This window comes from Lipophrys pholis (assembly GCF_963383615.2).
Source record: "Lipophrys pholis genome assembly, chromosome: 12".
NCBI classification, from domain to species: Eukaryota; Metazoa; Chordata; class Actinopteri; order Blenniiformes; family Blenniidae; genus Lipophrys; species Lipophrys pholis.
Window position 1 is genome coordinate 27,341,812 of NC_137641.1, and position 20,348 is coordinate 27,362,159.

The window sequence follows — 20,348 nt, forward strand, 5'->3', positions numbered from 1 at the left end:
CAATTTGGTCTATTCGAGCTCGTTATGATTCGCATGAACATTCTCCTTTACGGACTTAAAGGAGTTAAACTGCTCAGCAAATTAACAAAATCAGTCCAAAAGGGCCTCAACTGTTACATCAACAAATCACCATCTGCAGAGCTCTTCTGTGTTTTCTTTACACATAATACACAGCTTATATGTTCTTTGGCAGTCACATTATCGGGTTCGACTACCATTATCAGCAGGGAGGGGATTTATTTTTTATTTTTTTGGAACAATATTAGGGCCGTTGTTTTGATGTGTAATAAATAAAACAATAAAAGAACTCTCTGGATGGATTGGTTGGATGCACAGTCGCGCTCCCCAGAGAGAACGGGGATAAACTCCAGCTCTGGAATAGAGCAACTGAAAGTTTGGAGTTGCCTGTGACATCTCCAGGGTCTCCGCTGCCTTTTCAGCTGGAATTGGCTTTGAGACATGATATAGTAGTTGGTAATAACCATTTATGTCAGTTACTGCAATTTAATACAATGATCAATAAAGCAACACAATCAATTCACCTTCTACACTGAAGCGCCCGTCAATCTTAGATTGCTAAAAAGGCGGGTTAAAAGACATTTAAAATTTAGGAAACCAACTTTATGTTTCCACTAAAATATTTTATAAATCTCTCTCTTTACTTTTAGAAATATTTTCAAAACTCCTCTTGTGAAAGCAATGTGTAGAATCATTTAAAAAAAAAAAATAAAAATAAAACTGTTGTGAAGTCGATTTCATCTCTATGCTGACGATACCCATGTTTACATGTCCGACTGCAGTAAAGCGGCTCCTCTGACTGCAATCAGATTTGTTTACCTTTAATTATGAAACCGTCTCATGCAAACTAGAAACCGAAACCTGGAATCAAACCAGGGATTTTCTTACTGACGTCACTATTTCTGACCAAAATCAGCCACGTAATTGATTGTCTGTGAGATCCTGGAGAGATTGTTTTTTCCACTTTAAATGGGAATAATTACGCCAACATTTGGCATTTGTTCCGTTTACACGCACTTGTGCAGCTTCTCCAATACTTCATATTGAGAAAATTCAATTAGTTTATAAATAATAGAATTAATGTCTGTAAAGCATTCAGCTGTGCGTAAAATATTTAATGAAAGTATATGCGTGTTCCTTCATACGTTCTCTCGCTCGCCGTGGTGTTTTCACCAGCCCGGCTCCCCATGAATGTGTGTCTTTGCCGCGGGGAGCCTGTTCCACTTGGCCGAAGACGTGAGCGAGCCTCACAGGGAGCAATTAACAAACGGCCTTTTCCTTTAAAACACACAAGAGGAGCGCCGCCCGCTAACGACACTCCTCCTTGTTCAACAAACAATCATATTACCAACATTTCGAAGGGCGTTTTCTCCTGCAATTAGAGCCCGAATGCAAAGCTATTATTCTATTATTCCTCAACGTTGTTGGGCGGGGGGGTGGGGGGGTGGATCAAGCAGTATGTAGGTCAAGCTCGCTGAGAGAAGCCTCTTTCACATCGCTCCATCATCCCCTCCACCCGAGTGCGAGCATATGTTCTCTCTCGCCGCTTGTCATCGATCTCGGCGTGCTTCTAGTATTTAGTGACCCCGCCGTTCAGCTCGTCGTTTACATTTTAGTGAGCAAAGCGTCATCAACGGGACAAAGAAACACGGGACCAGGTTTTTTTTTTTTTTTTTTTAAAATAGCTAAATAAAACTTTAATAGGTCTAGTTGCAAATGTACATAAATTGCACAGCCACAGTTTGTCAACACAAATTCCTCTGTACATTATTGTTTTTGTCACTGTCATCAAAGGAAGCAGAATCCAGCAAATACTTTATACTTTCAACATACTTACAAAAGTATTTTCTACAAGATAATAGAAAACATACAACATCTTTTTTACTTTTATTTATAGCTTTTTATAGTTTTGATCCATCTTTTTTTATTTATTTTTTCGTCGGGAGTGTGGCCGAGCAGCATTGGAGAGTGCTCTCGTGGGGTTTTTCTTTTTTTGATTTAGAAAAGTTCGACTTTTGGCAGAAACCAAAAACTAAAAAAAAAAAAAAAACAAACAAACAAAAAAACGAGTGCCGCTTTAACTTTATTCTGTTTGCAATGGGGAAAATATGAGACCGCACATTCTTTTTTTTTTTTTGTGAAGTTTAAAGCAAGACTATGTGACTTTTGTTGGAATGCTAATTGCTAATATGCTAACCGGTCATTTAAATATGTCCTCGCCTAAACATTCAGCAAAAATGTTGAAAGTCAAATCCTGTATGAACTGATAGCAACAAAAATCCAATGATTTGAAAATGACCATGTTTTCGTCTCTGTGCGGACGACACCCACGTTTACATTTGCAGAAAAGAATTTTTGACTTCTTGTCTCCGCCAGTCTTCCACGCGGTTTTACTGTACGACTTTTCAAATTTCACAAACATGAATACCTCAAAATTGCTAATCTAGCAAAACAAAAACACAAATAATTGTGTTGTGACAGTGCAACATTTAGAGTTATGGAAATTATCAACGTTGAGGACTAATCACAGTTTGTTTTAGCATTTAGCTGTAACGCTAAGCTACTAGAACGTATCAACACTAACGTTGCGCGACCTGAAATTTTAATCATTTAGCATAGCCGTTTAGCATTTAGCCGAGCTACCGTGAAGCAATTTTGAAAGTCAACTCCGAATCAAAGAAGTCGACATTCTTATTTAAACAAAAACAAATGAACTGAAGCTGTTGGCAACATAACCTTTCAATATGTTTTATTGCTAATTTGTAAGATACTCGTTCAGCCAGAAGTAACACAGTCTTGCTTTTCCGTATGTTGATGTGCAGTTTTAGGACACTCGTCTTCTATATGTATTTTGATTTTTCTTACTGTTCAAACGGGTAAAAGAAACATCAAGTTGATCAGATATAAATCTTTTCATATAAAAAAAAAAAAGTCTTTTCGGGGGTTTGAACTTTGCCACAGTTTTTAACACCTGAAAGAGGTGCTGTGCTGCATCAACAAACAAAATAATAATAATAAAAAAAATTAAAAAATTAAAAAAAACACCGACCACTGAACGTAAAAGTGCATAGAGCTAGACCGATGAGAAATACAGGGATTGTGCTTGTGAATCTCATCCGGACTGGACTCGGCTCAGCCTGAATACCTGCGAGGCGTACATCCCCGAGAGTCCAACTCCGACTTAGCGTAATCAGTTTTTGGCTAGTGAGAAATACACTCTAAATACAAAACCAACAGCTTCAACAGAGAGAGAGAGAGAGAGAGAGAGAGAGAGAGAGAGAGAGAGAGAGAGAGAGAGAGAGAACACTGAAAGGTTAATTTAACTGGTATAGTTCTACCCAGTGAGGACAGATGACGGACTGCGCTATCTTGTATTTACAATGTCCATAATGATACAGCAGAGTTTGAGCACGAGATACATTTACAAAAAGCTCCGTTTAACATCAGGTAAAAATAGTGTGAGCATTTTATTTACACTTTTCCCAGACTGTCGGGCCGTCTCCACACTTATCATATATTCATGTCGCGCCTGCAGCAAGCCATTCATCGCCATCATCATCATCATCATCATCATCATCATCATCATCATCATCATCGTCGTCGTCGTCTTAATCTTCACTGTCCAACTGGCAACCGAGGAAAACCAAACGGGGACGCCAATGCTGCCGTTGGCTCCAGAGCGAGGATGAAGCATGCAGAGCCTCGCGCCAGGTAAGAAAAGTGAACACAAACGTATAGAAAATGGAGGGATGGCGGGAGAGAGCAGAGCGGCCGAAGTCTTCACATTCAGAAGAAAGAAGGGAGGAAGGAAAAGAAAAAGAGGCGATGCCACAAGGATCAACAGAGTCACAGTTTGGATGCAGCATAATTCCATAACCACGGACGAGTAAAGCAGTTAAGAGAGGAAATGTTGTACGTGGGGACGCCGCCGTACCGTACGGAGGGGGAGGGGTGGGGGGAGGGAGGCGGCGTCCTGGTCCAGTGTTTAGTCTGAGCGAGTGCGTCTGAACACGTCTCTCAAAAAGCTCTCGTTCAACCAGAGACAAGAAAAGACCACGACTGAGAAGCCCAGCGCAGATCTGCCGTGACGGATCCGGGACGTCTGAGCAGTGAGGAGCACCAGAAGAACCGAAGAACCGAAGAACCGAAGAACCTTGACTGTGTGGAAGAGGAGGAATCGCACCAGTTTCCCTTCGGAAGAGGACCAGGGCCACACAACTATTCACTTTCTTTTTCTTATTTTCACAATTCTGACATTTTTCTCCAGAGATTCACATGCCTTTTCCCAGAATCATTTTAAACCCTCAGTATTCAGGTTTTTATTTTTTTTTTACTTAATTTTTCAAATTTTTGGGCCAAATTTTTTTTCTCAAGAACTACAACTTTTTTCAAAACAGAATTAAAGCATTTTTCTCAATATTATGGCTTTTTTTTTATTTCTGACTTTATCTTGGAAATTTCCCACAGAATTACTACATTTTCTCTCACACTACTGATTTTTTGTTTTTTTCAGAATTTCCCCCCAATGTTTTTTCTTAAAATAACTTAAATTTCAGTCTTTTTTTCTGAGAATTCAGACTTTTTTTTTTAATCTCTCCTTTTCCCCCCTGAAATTAAACTTTTCTATTTGAATTCTGACTTTTTTTCCTCCTAAACATTTGACTTTTCCATAATTCTCAACTCTGATTTTCCTTTCGCTGAATTAGATTTTTCTATTTGAAGAATAATTCATCTATTTTCCAGAATTTGACCACGTTCTCAATGTTCTGTCTTTTTCACTTGGAATTCTCAATTTTTTTAATAAATTCTTTTTCTTACAATTCTTTTTTTTCCTTTAACCATTTTATTCATTACATTACATTTCTTTTCTTAGAACTTTGACTTTTGTTTTCTCACTCTGAATTGTTTTAGTTTCTAAGAATTCAGTTTATTTTCCAGAATTTTGACCACTTTCACAAAATTCTGGGGTTTATTTGGGAGGTTGTTTTTTTTTTGCAAAACTCTAAATATTGTCTCATGTTTCTCAGTTATGACCTAAACAATAAAACTTAGAAATTGGAGAAAAAGACCTTATTTTTGGGGCGCGCTGGTCGTGATATTCTTCTTTATTGTGAAGGTTTTTCTGGGACGACGTGACGAACGAGTGAGGCGACGGTCCTGATCACTGCTCAGCTCGGTCTCCTTCTCCAGGGCTTGAAAAACACGCTACACACTTTAGTCTTTCATCGTCGGAGGAGAAAAATAAAACTACATCTCCTAACTAAAGGGCTGCTTTTATATTTGACATTATCAAATATAGGTATATGTGTATATACTCTATAGAAGAACCAAGAAAAAAAAAACTGCATACATCTATATTAAATTTTAATATAGTATCACATATAATTCTTTTATCTTAGCGTTTATAATACACGTGTTTATTTTTGTCTTCTTTACAAATCCACAGTATAAGTTGTGCCTTTCTTTTTTATTCTTTTTTGCAGAAACGGGTGGGGGTGTGGGGGTGGAGTTGTGGAGGTGTGTTCCTTGTTTAAGGCGTTTCATGTACCAATAGCTTCTCACAAAGTGCACTACGTTAAAGTGGCCACTCCGCAAGAACAGAGAAATCCATCCTCGCTCGCAGCTTAAACGTCACACATCATCTCTGCTGCGTTTTCCCTCTTTTTACTTTTCTTCCTCTCCGGTGTGCTGTGCGATTGGTCAGAAAGTTGAAGTAGTTAACGTTGGGAGGAGGGAGTTCTGCACATAGACTTTCTTGTTTGGTATTTTAAAAGTCCTGAGCAGTGCAAACCTTTTTTTTTTGTTTTTCCTTCCGGAAAACGAATGAATCTCTCTGTTTTTGCGCCGTATTATTCCACCTTAAGGATTGAGAGGTGAGGAGGAGGAGGAGGAGGAGGAGGAGTCAGTGTGATGCTCAGGAACACACCCGGGAGTTAGAAAGTGGAATAAAGATCATTTTGGATGAAAAATATCAGCATTTGTTTGTTTTTTTTTTGTTAAAACTCTTTCGCTTGTATTTGGTTCTTCAAAATAAAGCACTCGGGAGGAAAAAGGAAATAAAGTGATAATCCTCACGGGAGGAGGAAGGAAAGAGGAGGAGGAGAGGATTGAGAGGGTGACCGGCGGTTGTCACTGCGTGTGGTTATATAGTGGTTTGTCCCCGGCGCGAGCAGGAAGAGGAGAGGAGGGGCGGGGTCAAAGCTCCCCCCCCACACCCCCCCACACCCCCACCCAGCCGATCAAAGTGTTTGACAGCTCCGAGGTTCATATGTACAAGCTTTGCCCCGCCTCCTCCGGCTGTCACCCCTCGTGAATGAAGGCCATCTGGTGATCCTGTTCTCTTGGTTTCCTGTCCGTCACGTTGCACATTCTCTTTCTGTCCGGCTGCCCCCCCCCCCACCCCCACCCCCCACCCCCCCACCACCCTCACAGCCATGTCTTCGCTCCTGCACAGCCTCCAAAATATGGACACGCATTCCCAGTCCACACACACACACACAATCTTTCCGTTAGGCATGCATCCACGCATGCACGTAGACGTCCTCTCTTTGAGAAACTGTACACGCACACGCACACGCACACGCACACACACACACACGCACACACACACACGCACGCACACACACACGCACGCAGGCACTCCACATTCACTCCACATTCACTCCAGTCCGTCCGTCTAACAATTGCTGCTGTTCCTGAATTCTCCGTTCTCCGTGATCTGCAGTTTGGTGGGGTTGGTGGGCGAGATGCCGTTGCGCGTCTGCATGCTGTAGCGCTCCTTCAGCTGGGTGAGGGCGCTCATCAGACGGGCGTTGGCGGCGTCCAGCGACGCTATGCGCTTCTCCTGCAAACACAGATGGAGACGCGTTAATGCCGGGAAGCGGCTCAAAGGGAGCAAAGTTCCCATTCCCTCCTTTCTGGATGGAGGTTAGCAGGTCGAGATCAAGAGAAAATATATTCTAAATGAGCTTCACTAATGGGAGGTAATCAAAACCTGAAGTTTGTGTTCAGGGCCTGGCGAGCGTCCACCACCAAGCAGCCAAATCAAGTTAACCAGCGTGTCTGTCGCTCTGGGTTTGCCCTGTGATCAACTATCCACCCTGCCTTTAGCCCAGATCATCTGGAATACAGCGACACAGTATGACATCAGCGGACGGTGTATTTGATACGTGATAAATTTGACCCATCGACCTTTATAACCGCCACAAAAGGAGAAAAGAAAAATCCTTCATTATTTGTCAAACAGTTAAAAGTCTGCGTCAGGGTTGGTTTGTTTGTTTTTTACATGCCGTCTTTGCAACGAGCCGAGGAGGGAACCAATCGCTTGACTGTTCTGTTTGCGGTTGCAAACTCTCATCACCGCGGCCGATGAGACAATTAATCAGCCGCGTTCAGATCTGGATATGAGTCTACGTCTGTGTGTCTACGTCTGTGTGTCTACGTCTGTGTGTGTCTACGTCTGTGTGTCTACGTCTGTGTGTCTACGTCTGTGTGTCTACGTCTGTGTGTCTACGTCTGTGTGTCTACATCTGTGTGTCTACGTCATGTTCCAGTACAGGTGCATTCTTTCCCATAATGTTAAATGTTTGCACCGAGGTCTCTGCTCGCCCCCGTTTGCACTGATGTAAAACACGATTTTCACAGATGAAGAGACATCAACGGTTTAATCCTGCACTTAATCCCACATAAGCAGTTTTAGGTGAACGTATCAACATTCACAATTCAATGCAAAAAAAAATCCTCAAAAGCCACATTTTTTTTAAAAATCTTTTGGGTACCTGAGATGGATTTCAAGCACAAATTCTGATGAATAAAAACCAGCGAGGATTATAAAGGAGCTACAATTTTATAGAAGAAGAGGCAACGTGTAAATATATCTTTTATAGGAGAGAGCAAAAGGGATATATCTTTTTTTTCTTTCGCTCAGCCATTCAAGTAGAGTGGAGACGGCTATGTATTAAACATCTCTTTATATTTGTCTGACCCCACACGAATGACACCTTTTTATGAATTTATAAAACACACAAAAATGAAGTTTTCAGAGAACACAATGCTCTAAAGCTCCCAATCAGATATTAAATGTGAATAAATGTGAGTACAGAGAGTGAATACTGGTCGCACCGTCACGCTTTTCACATGATTGGCCATTTTTACAATATTGACCTGCAACCTGTGGCTCTAATGAAGCGCTCACAAAATTATACATATTTTACTAATTTGTAATGTATTTATCCACCAGGGTAATTTTCAAAAGGATTTAAAAATCAGTCCAAGTAAAATCGGGAAAAAAATAAATAAATAAAAATGATCATTAAATAATTGTTGACCAAGACTGTTGAACAAATATTAAAATGTCTTTAAAAAAAGAACCCTAAAATGACTAGAGTTTGAAAATGAAATAAAAACTATTGTTAAAAATATCAAAGAGGCCTCCGAAGAAATTTTGAAAAGAAATTAGTGAAACTACTAAATTCCTTTACTAAAACAGGTCAAAAGTAATGAAATGTTCACCATCCATAAACGGAAATGAAACTCCCTAAATGCAATATAAGATACAGGTTTTGTAGTAGTATCAAAAACACATACGAGACTTTGCAAGTTGTGTTCGCCTCATTTTAAAGTATAAATGTGTTTTGTGGCGCCAGTTTAATTTGATTTGGTGGAAAAATAAAATCACAAAAAACGAGTCTTCTGCTGGTAAAGGATGTAGGTCGGGCTGGATCAGCTATGCTCATAATATAATTAGTAAAAGCATTATTGTTTCATTGTCTCTAAAAAAAACAATTTGAAATGAAGATCTACCGGGCTGAAGCTCGAAATTAAAAAATATGTGATTGTGATTTCTAAGAAAAAGTGACTGAGAGCAACAATAAAAATCGTGTGAATGAAAAAGTTGATTTTTTTTTAATCAAGCGATGATTCCTATTGAGCAGAATTCAAGTTAACTTATGTCTCCGACCTCAATAGTTTTCCTACTTTGTCCCACACTGCCCCGGCGGAGCGGAGGCTCTCCAGACTGACCTGCGCGTCGATGATCTTCTGTTTGGAGTCGACCACCGCCTGCATGTCCGAATGGTCCTTCTTCAGCTCTTCTTCCACCGACATTAACCTGCGGGAGTTCGGAGGCGACGGATGAGTCACAGAAACAAGACATAAGGAAGGTGTGGAGTGAATCACCAGCCGCTCCGCCTCCCGACCTGCTGATGATGCTCTTCATCTGGAGGTCCTTGTCGTCCTGCTGTCTGCGCAGGCGCTCCTCCGACTCCTCCAGCCGGGCCTGGTACTCCATCAGCACCTTCTGCGCCTGCTCGTCCTGCCCCTTCAGACGGGCCTCGTACTCCTCCAGCTTCTGCACCGAGGCCCGGAGCTTCTCCTGCAGCACCGCGATCTCCTGCTGGTACTGACGAAACAAGCCAGGGGGGATCACTGCTGGAGTCTCTATCGCCACCACCACCATCATCATCATCATCATCGTCATCATCATCATCATAGCTGACTAGTGCAGAAAAGGAAATCTCTCAACCAGGACAGAGATTAAGCCGGTTTTGTCTCTCGGGTGTGATCTCTGTCTGGAATCGAGACGCAGCCTCTATCAGGGAATCGCACGGTTCATTTACAAGCAATTCTCATAAAAGCACTTTTATACTAGACCTGCATTGCTACCACACGAAAAAAACAACTAAACAAAAACAAAAAAAACTGCTTATTGATACTGGAATGGATGCTTTCATCAACACAGAAATAGTTTTCATTCCCAAAAAAATATAAAAATAAAAACAAAATGCAGTGTCAAATTCAAACGGACCTTTTTTTCTTTTTTTTTTAAACTCTGAAAGCAGCAGATTATTAAAAGATGAAAGTTGCAAAGAGCAGAGGGGAAAAAAAAGAGAAAGAACGGGGGATTTAAGGATGAATATAGACAAGAGGAGGTGAGATGGGAGGGGATGCGAACAGTTCAGTAGAAAATGGTGGAAAAAATAAATAAAAAGCCCCTGAAACGTCAGGAGATGAATGTTTTCTGGACAGGCAGTGAGGGATGTTGTGTCTGTCAGTGTGTGGCTCCACAAATCATTATCTCATGAATGACGTGATTCATTCTTACACATTAGACATGATTTAACAGTTTCCTGATTGAATAAATCAGACACCTAAAATCTATTTCAATTGAATGCTGATTAATGAAGATTACAACTTGATTACATGTACAAGTTACATTAATATTTACAAAAATTAAGTACTTAAATTAACTTTTATTGTTTTGTTGCTGCAGTTGGAGGAAGATGCTCTACAGTCTGTACAAGATAAATACGATAAAATAATCCTTCATTTGTCCCATAATTTGGGGAAATTTGCATTGTCGCAGGAGAGTGACCGGTTCATGTTACGGTTACCATGGATACGCCTTCATACTATCCAATAAAACTGCCCCTTATTGAGAATGAATGCTCAAGTCTCGTGTAAACAAAAGCTGGTAAAAGTAATAAAGTTATATTTACTGACGGCTGATGTGAAAGAGGGCTGAGCTTTTCTTTCACCCCTGAGGAGCAAACAGGAGTTTCATGAGAAATGCTAATGCTAAAGCTAATTATCAAAAAGGCCAAAAGAGAACGCCATAGCAGCGACACGCGTCAAAAGGCAGCTATCACATACCTTAAATTTAATCACTTACTAAAGCATGAATCTCACAACTTAGATTTTGCCATTGACAAGTTACAACTTCAATGTGTTAAGTTTAGATTGAAATACATTTTTTTTAAATGAACTCTATTAAGATGGTCTCAGAAATGTCAACTTCCTGCTGCCACTAAAATGAAAAGTCAAAGGTTCGTGGATGCCGTCGTCATTCACACCGCGCAGAGTGTGGATAAGATCCACTTCAATCCCAAAAATAAAAAATTAAATAAAATCCACCGTCTTCAAATGTGAACTGATGACAAGGGATGCGGGAATTGTCAAAGTTGGAAACTGTCCATGGGAATAAATCAGGAATTTGCTGGACTGAAGCATGGATCTCAATAAGGAACTTAAATATCGTTAGGGAAATATAGATTTGAGCATAATCCTGACCAAAAAGACCAGATTCCACGTACAATCAGATTATCTATGCCTTTCCTGCATCACATGCACACAGAGGACACGACTATTAAAGCCACACGCCTTTGAACCTCTGGATTATACATGGTGATGTAAGTTTTGATGAAATTATGTGGTAACACATTGAACAAATTTGACATGTCACTAATTTCTATCCTACAAATTGCACATATAAATGTTCGGGGTGTTGAATTGAATCGATTCTACGCCGTATCGTGACGTGGACAATTCTGCATCGATGCATAAAAGATTACGACAAATATTTCCAAAATTCCGCAGCTGAACTTCTCCCGATGGAAAATTTAAGGTAAAATTCCGGGAGGTTTTCTACCCGTCCCGAACGATCGGTTTCAATTAAAACATTTATCTTCCCCTGTCACCTTCTGCTCTCCCCCACCTCCACGTCACTCTCCTGATCATCACAGGGAATTCTTTCCCCCCCATCAATCCCTTCCTTCCCAGCGCCGGAGGAGTGACCTCGAATAGATTCATGTTATCGTCCGCCCCGCGCTTCCCCCTCCCCCCCCCCCCCCCCCCCCTGCATCTTCAATATCACTGCACTCCTGTTTCCACGAGCCTCTGAGGATTGAGTGACATGTCCAGTTTCATTCGTCATGCTCTTTCACCTGCATCTTCTATTTCCATGAGAAGCAAAGGATGTCAGGTAAAAAACAAAACAAAACAAAAAAAAACGAGGCTGCTGTCAAATCTAGACTTTCATCCAGGATTCTTAAAAAAAAAACAACCTTCGTATCTTTTCTTCTCTTCTCCGTCAGAACTAAAAACAGATTGTTGCATCGTCACAAACGCCAGGAAAACGTTGCAGGGACACTCGGGGAATAAATCGACTTAAATTGACATCTTCTCATCTAACGTCTATTTTTGAGAGCGGAACCGGCGTGTTGGAATATCTACTGAGATTAAAGCGCTCTCCGAAATGTAACCCCCGTGCCTCTGCGACGCCGGCTGAATATTTATGTGTTTTTAATTCAGTGGCGCAAAAAAAACCAAAAACAATAATGTGAATATTTCAGCCCAGTTTGGCTCCGACAGGCACGATGAGTGTAACTGGGTCTGAAACGAAGCAAAACGATGTTGGTTTAACAGAATATTTCCCCCAACGCAGTAACGGCAACTTTTAAGCCACAGCTAGAGAAACGGTTCAAAGTGATGATATGTACATTTATTTATTTATTAATTTATTTTAACGCAAGGGAGACAAAACCATCACATGGTTGGTGACATGTCATATCAACATACGTTTAACATAATCAAACCAAGTTTTTTTTAATGCGATGTCGTAAAAAACAAATTTCTCCCAAGAGAGATAAATAAAGACACCTTTTATTTTGAAAGAGCAGAAATACTGGAGGGATAGCTGAAGAAATAAAAATGTATACTTTTTTTTTTTTTTAACAAGAAATCAGGATGAAAATGAATAACTGGAAAGTAAAACAATGAATTGTCACAGTGACAGGAATTAAGTTTATGTCACGCAACTTCAGAAAGAAAAGTAAAAGAGTCGGGAATTCTCCCGGCATTCAGGAAACACATCGGAAAAATATGAAAATCTGATTTGGACATAAATAATGTGAGATACTTGATTTGAACAAACATGGAAATGATGGTTTTGTATTTGTATATTGTAAATACTGTACAGAAATACAGACAGGGGAGTGTTTTTAATTATTAATTTTCAAAATAAATGAAAATTATGAAATTCTGTCAGCAAACCAAACTGAGCTCAGTGCTGCTGCATTAGTATTACACACTGAACTGTTGACTAAGACTGCAACTAACTTATTTTTCCAATTTTTTTTTTGTTGAAGCAAACCTTTCTGTTCAGCCTTTATTTACCTAATTCTTACGGATAAAATAGTGAAGCTGGTGTCAAATAACATCCATTTGCACCTGCACGTAGACAACCGCCGAGCTTTTGGCGAGACATAAAATCACAAGTCTCTAGAGGTTGTTATAGAAATTCACAAACTCGAAACAAAATAGAAAGCAGGAATATTTTGAAGACTAAACTGGACAAATCTTTAAATCTAGAACGAAAAAATGGAAAGAAGTATTAAAAGTAGCCATGTAAACGTGAAACTTGAAACGTCGTCGCGTAAACGGGGCCTTTTACTTCATTAAGTGATCCAAGCTCCCTATTGTCGAAGATCACCTGCTGCAACTCAGCCTGTTAAATGTGGCCTAATCATTGTTTTGAATGAATCCCAAAGCGATGGCGCTCATCACAACCTTGTCCTCAGGGACTTTTTCATGCGGGCTCGTTTCAGCAACAGTTTTTCACGGCGTAATCCGCCTTCCTCCCAAAATCCAGCCGTGCTTGTTAGGTTAATTGGTCACTCTAAATTGGCTCAGTGTGTGTGTGTGTGTGTGTGTGTGTGTGTGTGTGTGTGTGTGTGTGTGTGTGTGGTGACCTGTCCTTAGCGTACGCTGCCTTTCAGCCAGTGTCAGCTGGGATTGGCTGCAGCCTCGGCGCTCTGAATGAAGGCGGTATAGAAGATCAACGAATGAAAGGCTCGGTTGTCCTCCGTCTTTTCTTTTCTTTTTTTTTTTTTTTTTTACGCAATTCAAGCAATCAACATGTGTAACGTGCTCAGAAACAAATCCGTCAATCGGCCGACAAACACCAAATGAATGTCCCGTTTTTTGATGACCGGGCATAAACGGGAGTACATAAATCAACGCGGGAGTTTAAATATCTTCCGCTGTGTCGGCGCCGTTGTGGGAGACGTACTGTTTTCCGATTCTTCTCTTGTTGCCGCTCGGCTATTTTAAGGCGGCTGTGGCTTCTTTGTTGAGACTGAAGTTATTGCCTTCTTTGGTTGCTCTCCCTGCCTGGGCTGCTGGCTTCCATAAAGTATGAGCTATGTTGGGATGACAGGTTTGTATTCATTATAGATGGAGAAAAGAAAAAAAAAAGAAAAAGAAAGGGAGGGAGCATGTGGCAGCCAACCAAAGCGTGGAAGCGGAGAGCTGAGGGTGAATGGTTGTAAAGGTTGAAGCGGGGAAACGTAGGCAGAGGAAGCAGCAGAAAGCCTCTTTCTGTCTCTATCTCTCACACAGATGCAAGCGCACACAAGCGCCGACACGCCGGCGTGGATGTACCGCATGTGAATACACACACACACGCGCGCACGCACACACACACACACACACACCCGGTTTGCTCTATTAACTTTGAAGGTGGTAATAAAAAGGAGAGAGAGCTGTGAGGGAAGGTGTTTGCAGGTGAAGGGAGTTTTTTTGTTTTTCTTTTCTATGAGGAAGGATAAAACTGCAATATCCAAACACTTATGGAAATATTTTTTCATTGAATAGTTAAATATAGTTTTATACTAGGTTATACTATACTATATTATATAGTCTTGCTACCATCTAGTGCTTCTTGGACACTTTGCCTTGTCTTGAAGTTTAATGAATTTTGCTAATATAGAAATGTGTAATGCATCTCTTTAGGTTGAAGGCAATTATGATCATTTCTCATTCTTTTCTGACCATAACATTCATCAAAAATAAATTCCTGAAATAATATATGGCCATTTTCTTTGCAGCCATAATGATGATATTCTGATGATTATGATAAACTTTTTTTTTTTTTTTAATTATTTTCTTCTTATTTTAAAAAATATAGGATACTTAGAACAAGTTTTAAATAAATATTCCCATTTTAAGGACCAGGTTGAATTTTTAAGAAAAAATAAAAATTTACAAATTAAAACAATACATTAAAAATTCATGAATGTTAACAAAAAAGTTGCCATCTCAAGAGTAAAATAAAAATATTAAGTGAAAACAATGATATTTCAACTTTATTCTTTTAAATTATTCAAAACTATTGAATAATATTGAGAGTAAAGTAAAGCTCCGTGGAAATCTACCAGAATACACTATCAAAGATAAAGTGAAAAACATGCACATGCATGGTTTTTACTTTAAAACCATGCATGTGCATGATGGGTGAATACAACCCTAATTCCAAAAAGTTTGGGACACCATGTAAAAAGTGAATAAAAACAGGATGCAACACCTTGTAATTGACGTAAACCTACAAGAACGGACTGTGCTGATGTTGTAACGAAGATTATTATTCACCCAGTCAATGTTACTAATCAACCAATGAATGCAAAATGCTCTTTTTGACATTATTCCATCGACTTTTACAGAATTTTGTTGCACATTTCTGAATGTTTTTGACTTGTTTCGCTGTCATCACATTGAAAACTGAGCTGCCATTTCATTTTGTCGTCTTCTTTTTTAAAAGTTTGGAGAACAAAGTCTCCTTATGTTCTTATATTCACAATAAAACTGCACAATGACTTGCATTCATCATCACATAAGCTGTCTATGCTTCACCGAGAATGAAACAGGAGTTCGGGAGAGTCAAGGAAGATTAAAATATAAGCCGTTTAACTGATTTGAATGCTATCAATGGACGTTTAAGTGAGATTTTTTACAGGTAAGAAACCTCAGACTGAAAGGAAGAAGGGAATAAATACAGGTAAGAGAGTAGAGGAGATGTTTTCATGACGGGAGCCAATGAGTGGTGAAGAGAGGAAGGACAGCTGAGTGGGGGAATCAGGGGCTGACAGTTGAGGTGGTTTGTGAAAGGAGGAGGGGGGGGGGGGGGGGGGCGGGGGGTCGGTAAAGGTCAGAGGTTGGATGGTAGGTTACCTTCTCCACCTGAGTTAGATCCTCTCTGTTTCTCAGTGACTCGGGCTCCGTCCCCTCATGGTCTAAATACTGCACATTCATATTCAAAAGCCAGGCGGCTGTGCGGTCCAGCGCACTGGGGTTCACTGGGGAGGGGGCCTAGTAAAACCAACACAACACACACAAACACACACAGACACACACACACACACACACACAGACACACACACACACACCCCACATGAGCTGAGTGCAGGTGACGGGAGGGAGGGGGTGGGGGTGTAGGAAGGAGTGAGTATCACCACAGAAACACAACAGAAATAAGCTTGAAATGCGCCGACTCGCAGCAGGTGGAATGGATACACACTCCCGTCAAGAGTCACACGGGCGACGGCGGCGGCGGCGGCGGCGGAGGTAGCGTGGGAATAAATGAGTAAGATTACAACCAGTTGCCACACCGAGGCAGAAAGCAGCGCTGAAGTCGTGTGCTTGTTTTCGCCTGGCAGTTGTGTGATGGACAGCGGAGGTGAACCCCAGTCGTCAGAGAGGGAAACACCATCGCTTTTATAATGCCATGAAGCTTTTCGAAAAACAAAAAACCCCAAAGAATCAAAATTTCTGAAGAAAAAAATAAACAGTAAAAATGCATAATACTTCAGAAAGCTGTTGGCTTTAGCGCAATAATTTATGGCAGACACCAACTAAATAATGCCTGGTTAGAAACTATTTAAATTCAGGTGCAATCAAGCTGCAGTTTGTTTGCACAATCATCAAATTTTTGGCTCATATTATCAAATCACCTTTACGCTCATATAGTTTAGTTTGCAGTTTTCTGCAATTTTTCTTCAATTTCTTCTGAAAAAAAAATCAACAATATTCTTCCTTAACAACTGGATAAAAAGTCTCTCTGTCACAAAAAGGTTTTGTTAGTTGATGAATTTACCAGCATTCAATGCTGATATATTGATTTAAATCGGGCAGATGATTAAAAAAAAAAAATGGACCCATCCAGCCTTGATAACATGAATGAATAAAACCCTATTGTGACCGTTTGAAGACTTCTCCTGTGGTTTGGTTTCGCTGTCCGTCTAAAGCCGATCCTGTGTCAACCGTTCATTAGCTTCACCAACGGCTTCAGTTGACCTGTGTTTACAACTGCAGCCTGGAGAGTCCCGGCGCGACAATAAGGAGCGCAGACTTACCAGAAAAGGCGACGAGGAGCCGGTTTCAAGTGGGAATATTTCCCCTGTGAGCGCACAGCGTTACGCTCACTCCGTTTGTATCCGGGAGGTTTGTGTTCTGTTGCCTCGCAAGCACATGTGTGCAACATATGTGGCTGGTTAATGAGATGCTAATTGTGCCTATACCATCCCATTAAACTTGACCGGTAAAAGATCTGCCTGCATGCAAATTACTATGATAACGTGAGCTGTGAGTGGAGTTCATTAGGGCGCCCATGTGCGGCGGCTGCACACCCACACGGACGTCTGCCAACATGATATGACACACATGGGCGTTTTTGTAACGGCAACTGTAATTTCAAGCAATTACACAGCCTAAGAGAACAAAAAAAAAAAAAAAGAAGATAGTTGGTTGACTTGAACACTGTGGATATCATCTTCTTTCATCAGTGTGGTGAGTTCCAGTTGTCCCCGGCGCTCGGGATGCTGAGATTCATAAGACCCGCGTACTGGAGGAAGTTTGGAGACCCTGAGCTGCAAAGCTCATCTGCACTTCTGTTTATCTTAGCCAGGTACCAGACGCATAACTCATCAAGCCTGCGACGGGTAATAAAGTGAGCAAAACAATAAATATTGACGGTGGATAATCGTTTTGATCCTTGCCTCTGGAGACAGTAAAGTGTGGAAGACCCTCAGGTAAACAACACACATGGCTTTTTCTCGATTATAGCTTTGATATCATTTTAGATTTAAAAGCTACAAACTCAGCTGAGAGGTCGGCCCTGGAAGTGTCGGGTGTTTCTGAGTGTTGGAACCACCGGTTTGACGTGTGCGTGCAGCTCTCGTGGTTTGTGTACCTGTTTGTGCTGAGCTCTCTGCTTGGTCTCTGGGCTGTCGCCTTTCGAGGACGAGGACTGCTGCCGTAACCGAGCGCCGCTGCCGGGCCAGTCCGGCGACGACGTCATCATGCTGCCGGAGGAGGGCCGCGGGTACGGCCCGCTGTTGAGCAGGTTCGGGGGCGTGCGACCCCGCGTGATGCTCTGTGGCGGGGGCTGGTCTATCCTCCGCTGCGGGCCCGCACTGTTCTGTCGGGGCACGGTGGGCTGGTGCTGCGTCTCCGTGAGAGAGAGTTGCCGGCGGTTGAACTCCCCCGAACGCCGGGTGTACTCGTCCCCGCTGCTCCCGCCGCCTCCGCCGCCGTGGTTCAAGAAGGACTGCTTCCCGCATGCCGGCCCGTCGTCGTTGTTGCTGTGCGAGCTGACGGAGCTGTGGCACTCCGAGCCCGAGTCGTTCATTCCACGGGGGGAAACCGGCAGGCAGGCCGCCATCTGGTAGACGGGGTTCTGGAAGGACAGCGGGGCCAGCAGCTGGGCGGGTCGGCCCGGGGCGCTCTCCGTGCCCGGGGTGGTGGGCGTCTGGCCTGGCCTCCTCAGCGTGGGACCTCCGGGGATGTTGCCCTGTGGGGCCCGTGCTGACCAGCCCACCACAGAACCTGGGCCTTCACCCAGAGCCTCCGAGGTGCTGGGACCCGTGACGCCCTCCAGACTGCGGGGGTCCTGGAGGTCCACCATCGACAGGCTCTTGCTGCCGTTGGCCATGCCGAGGTCGGGCTCGTTGGTCTCAGAGTAGCTGGAACTGCGTGCGGGGGAAGGCTGGATCCCTGAGCTCCTCGTCACAAAGAACAGGTCCTTATTTTCTGGGGTGGGTGAAGGTAACCTGGTGAAGTCCACCAGCCTGAAAGACACAAAAACAAATCCCCATGGTATATTCACTGCAAAAACAAATCACACATTTTTAGATGTGCACTTAAAGCACCTAAACCATATATCTTGAGTGTCGTAGCTTTCTTGGCAATGGCGTTCCACCTTTATTAGAGATGCTGCTGTTATTGTGGTGAAGGATTTCCTCAGCTGGCTCCACACCACTTTTATTCACAGAGTTAAGTTGTTATAACATATTTCTTTATGTTGTTCCCCTACTTTGGTCTTACAGTCCTTTCTGAATATCATAAGTTGTTTTTTTTCCGGCCTCAGCTTTGACTTTGTGGCATTATATTGTTGTTTTTAATCCCTTTTTTTTGTCTAGTTCTAAAATAACCACACAGGAAAACACTTGTTTGTATTTCTGCTTGCTGATTTGTTAAGTTATATCCAGGAGTAGCGGTAGCTTCGAGTTGAGAGAATCAAGCTTCTGATCAGAGTTTTGCAGGTTTGAATCCCACTGCTTTCAGGATCCCTGAGCATGGCACTCGACCCTGTGGCAGGCCACTGCTTCAAGTGTAATTAAGGTTATCTATGGTTAAATTCAGACAAATGGTGCACTTTCTTTCTTTCTTGCTTTTATTGTTTTTGTTGGTATGGCACATTTCTAATGTTACTCTGGCCATCAGCCTGATGCTAAAACAAGCTCTTGTTGCTAAGCAAAATTTCCAAGCTATTATACAAGTGGAGATAAGGTGCACATAAACTGCTACTGCACTTTTTCCAAGCAATAAAAATCAACTTTTCATTTATTTATTTTCCCCCTCGGTCAGAAGTTACATAATCCTGTTTAAGATCTATATAGGTTTGGAGATCTAACGCAACCAAATATGTCGACTCTGCACTCAAACACAGCTTTCGTCTCTCTCTCTCTCCCTCTCTCTCTCTCTCTCTCTCTCTCTCTTTATTCTTCCCCTCTCGCCTGCAGATAGAGGCTTTATTGCTCCGATACGATTACCTTGACAGATGTGTCTTATCTCCCAATAATCTCTATCATTCACATCACGCTCTCCTCCTTCCTGTTTCCCTCTCCTTTCTCCCTGTCTTCCAATACCCTTCCCTCCTTTTAACTCCTTTCTGCTCGTCATTCTGCTCAATTTCTTCCTTTCTTCTGTGTCACCGCCGTCTCTCTCTCCTATTACACCCCCCCGTTCTGTCACTGGTTAGTGGATGAGAAGTAATTATGAGGAGAATGGCGAGCTCATTGGAATTCACGGCTTGCTGATGACGATGATGAGGATACGCCACAGACTCGCACGTTTGCGTCAATATATGAGCAAACATTTATTGCGATGAGTAACGAGGGGTAGGCCGTGACACTGGGTCGTACAGGGACATCGCTTCAGTCAGCTCGATTGATTCCGGGCCCTGATGAGGACGACGACACCGGCTCTTTAGCTCTCTTCCTGTGGTTCGGTTTATCAGCCTGTGTGTTGCCGGCGTCCGTCTGTTTACTGCTGTTGCCTCCTCCGGCCATTGCTCATGTGCCCCCGCTCCTCTTGGCCTCTGCGCTTTCATATTAATCTCTCAGTGTCACCTTGCCATTGTTGTGCCAGGGAGCGGGAGGCCGGCAGATAAGCACGATAAGGTGCCGCCTGAGCGCGCGTTCATCTACCGGAAAGCAAAT

At 42.2% G+C, this 20,348-nt stretch overlaps 1 protein-coding gene across 8 annotated transcripts in view; it reads right to left on the bottom strand.

Moving 5' to 3' along the window:
* Positions 1-1,702: 1,702 nt before the first annotated feature.
* dab2ipb (DAB2 interacting protein b) overlaps positions 1,703-20,348 on the bottom strand; it is a 194,941-nt gene continuing 176,295 nt past the window's right edge. For 7 of the 8 annotated variants that reach the window (XM_080477500.1, XM_080477503.1, XM_080477502.1 and 4 more), the window contains 5 exons: positions 17,819-18,695; positions 15,802-15,939; positions 9,216-9,418; positions 9,040-9,127; positions 1,703-6,862 (listed from right to left, as the gene is read on the bottom strand). In XM_080477500.1, the coding sequence (XP_080333626.1) occupies positions 6,695-6,862; positions 9,040-9,127; positions 9,216-9,418; positions 15,802-15,939; positions 17,819-18,695 (1,474 nt within the window). In that variant the 3' untranslated portion in view covers positions 1,703-6,694. The remainder of the gene's footprint in view (positions 6,863-9,039; positions 9,128-9,215; positions 9,419-15,801; positions 15,940-17,818; positions 18,696-20,348) is intronic. The other variant, XM_080477501.1, reaches the window with a different exon arrangement.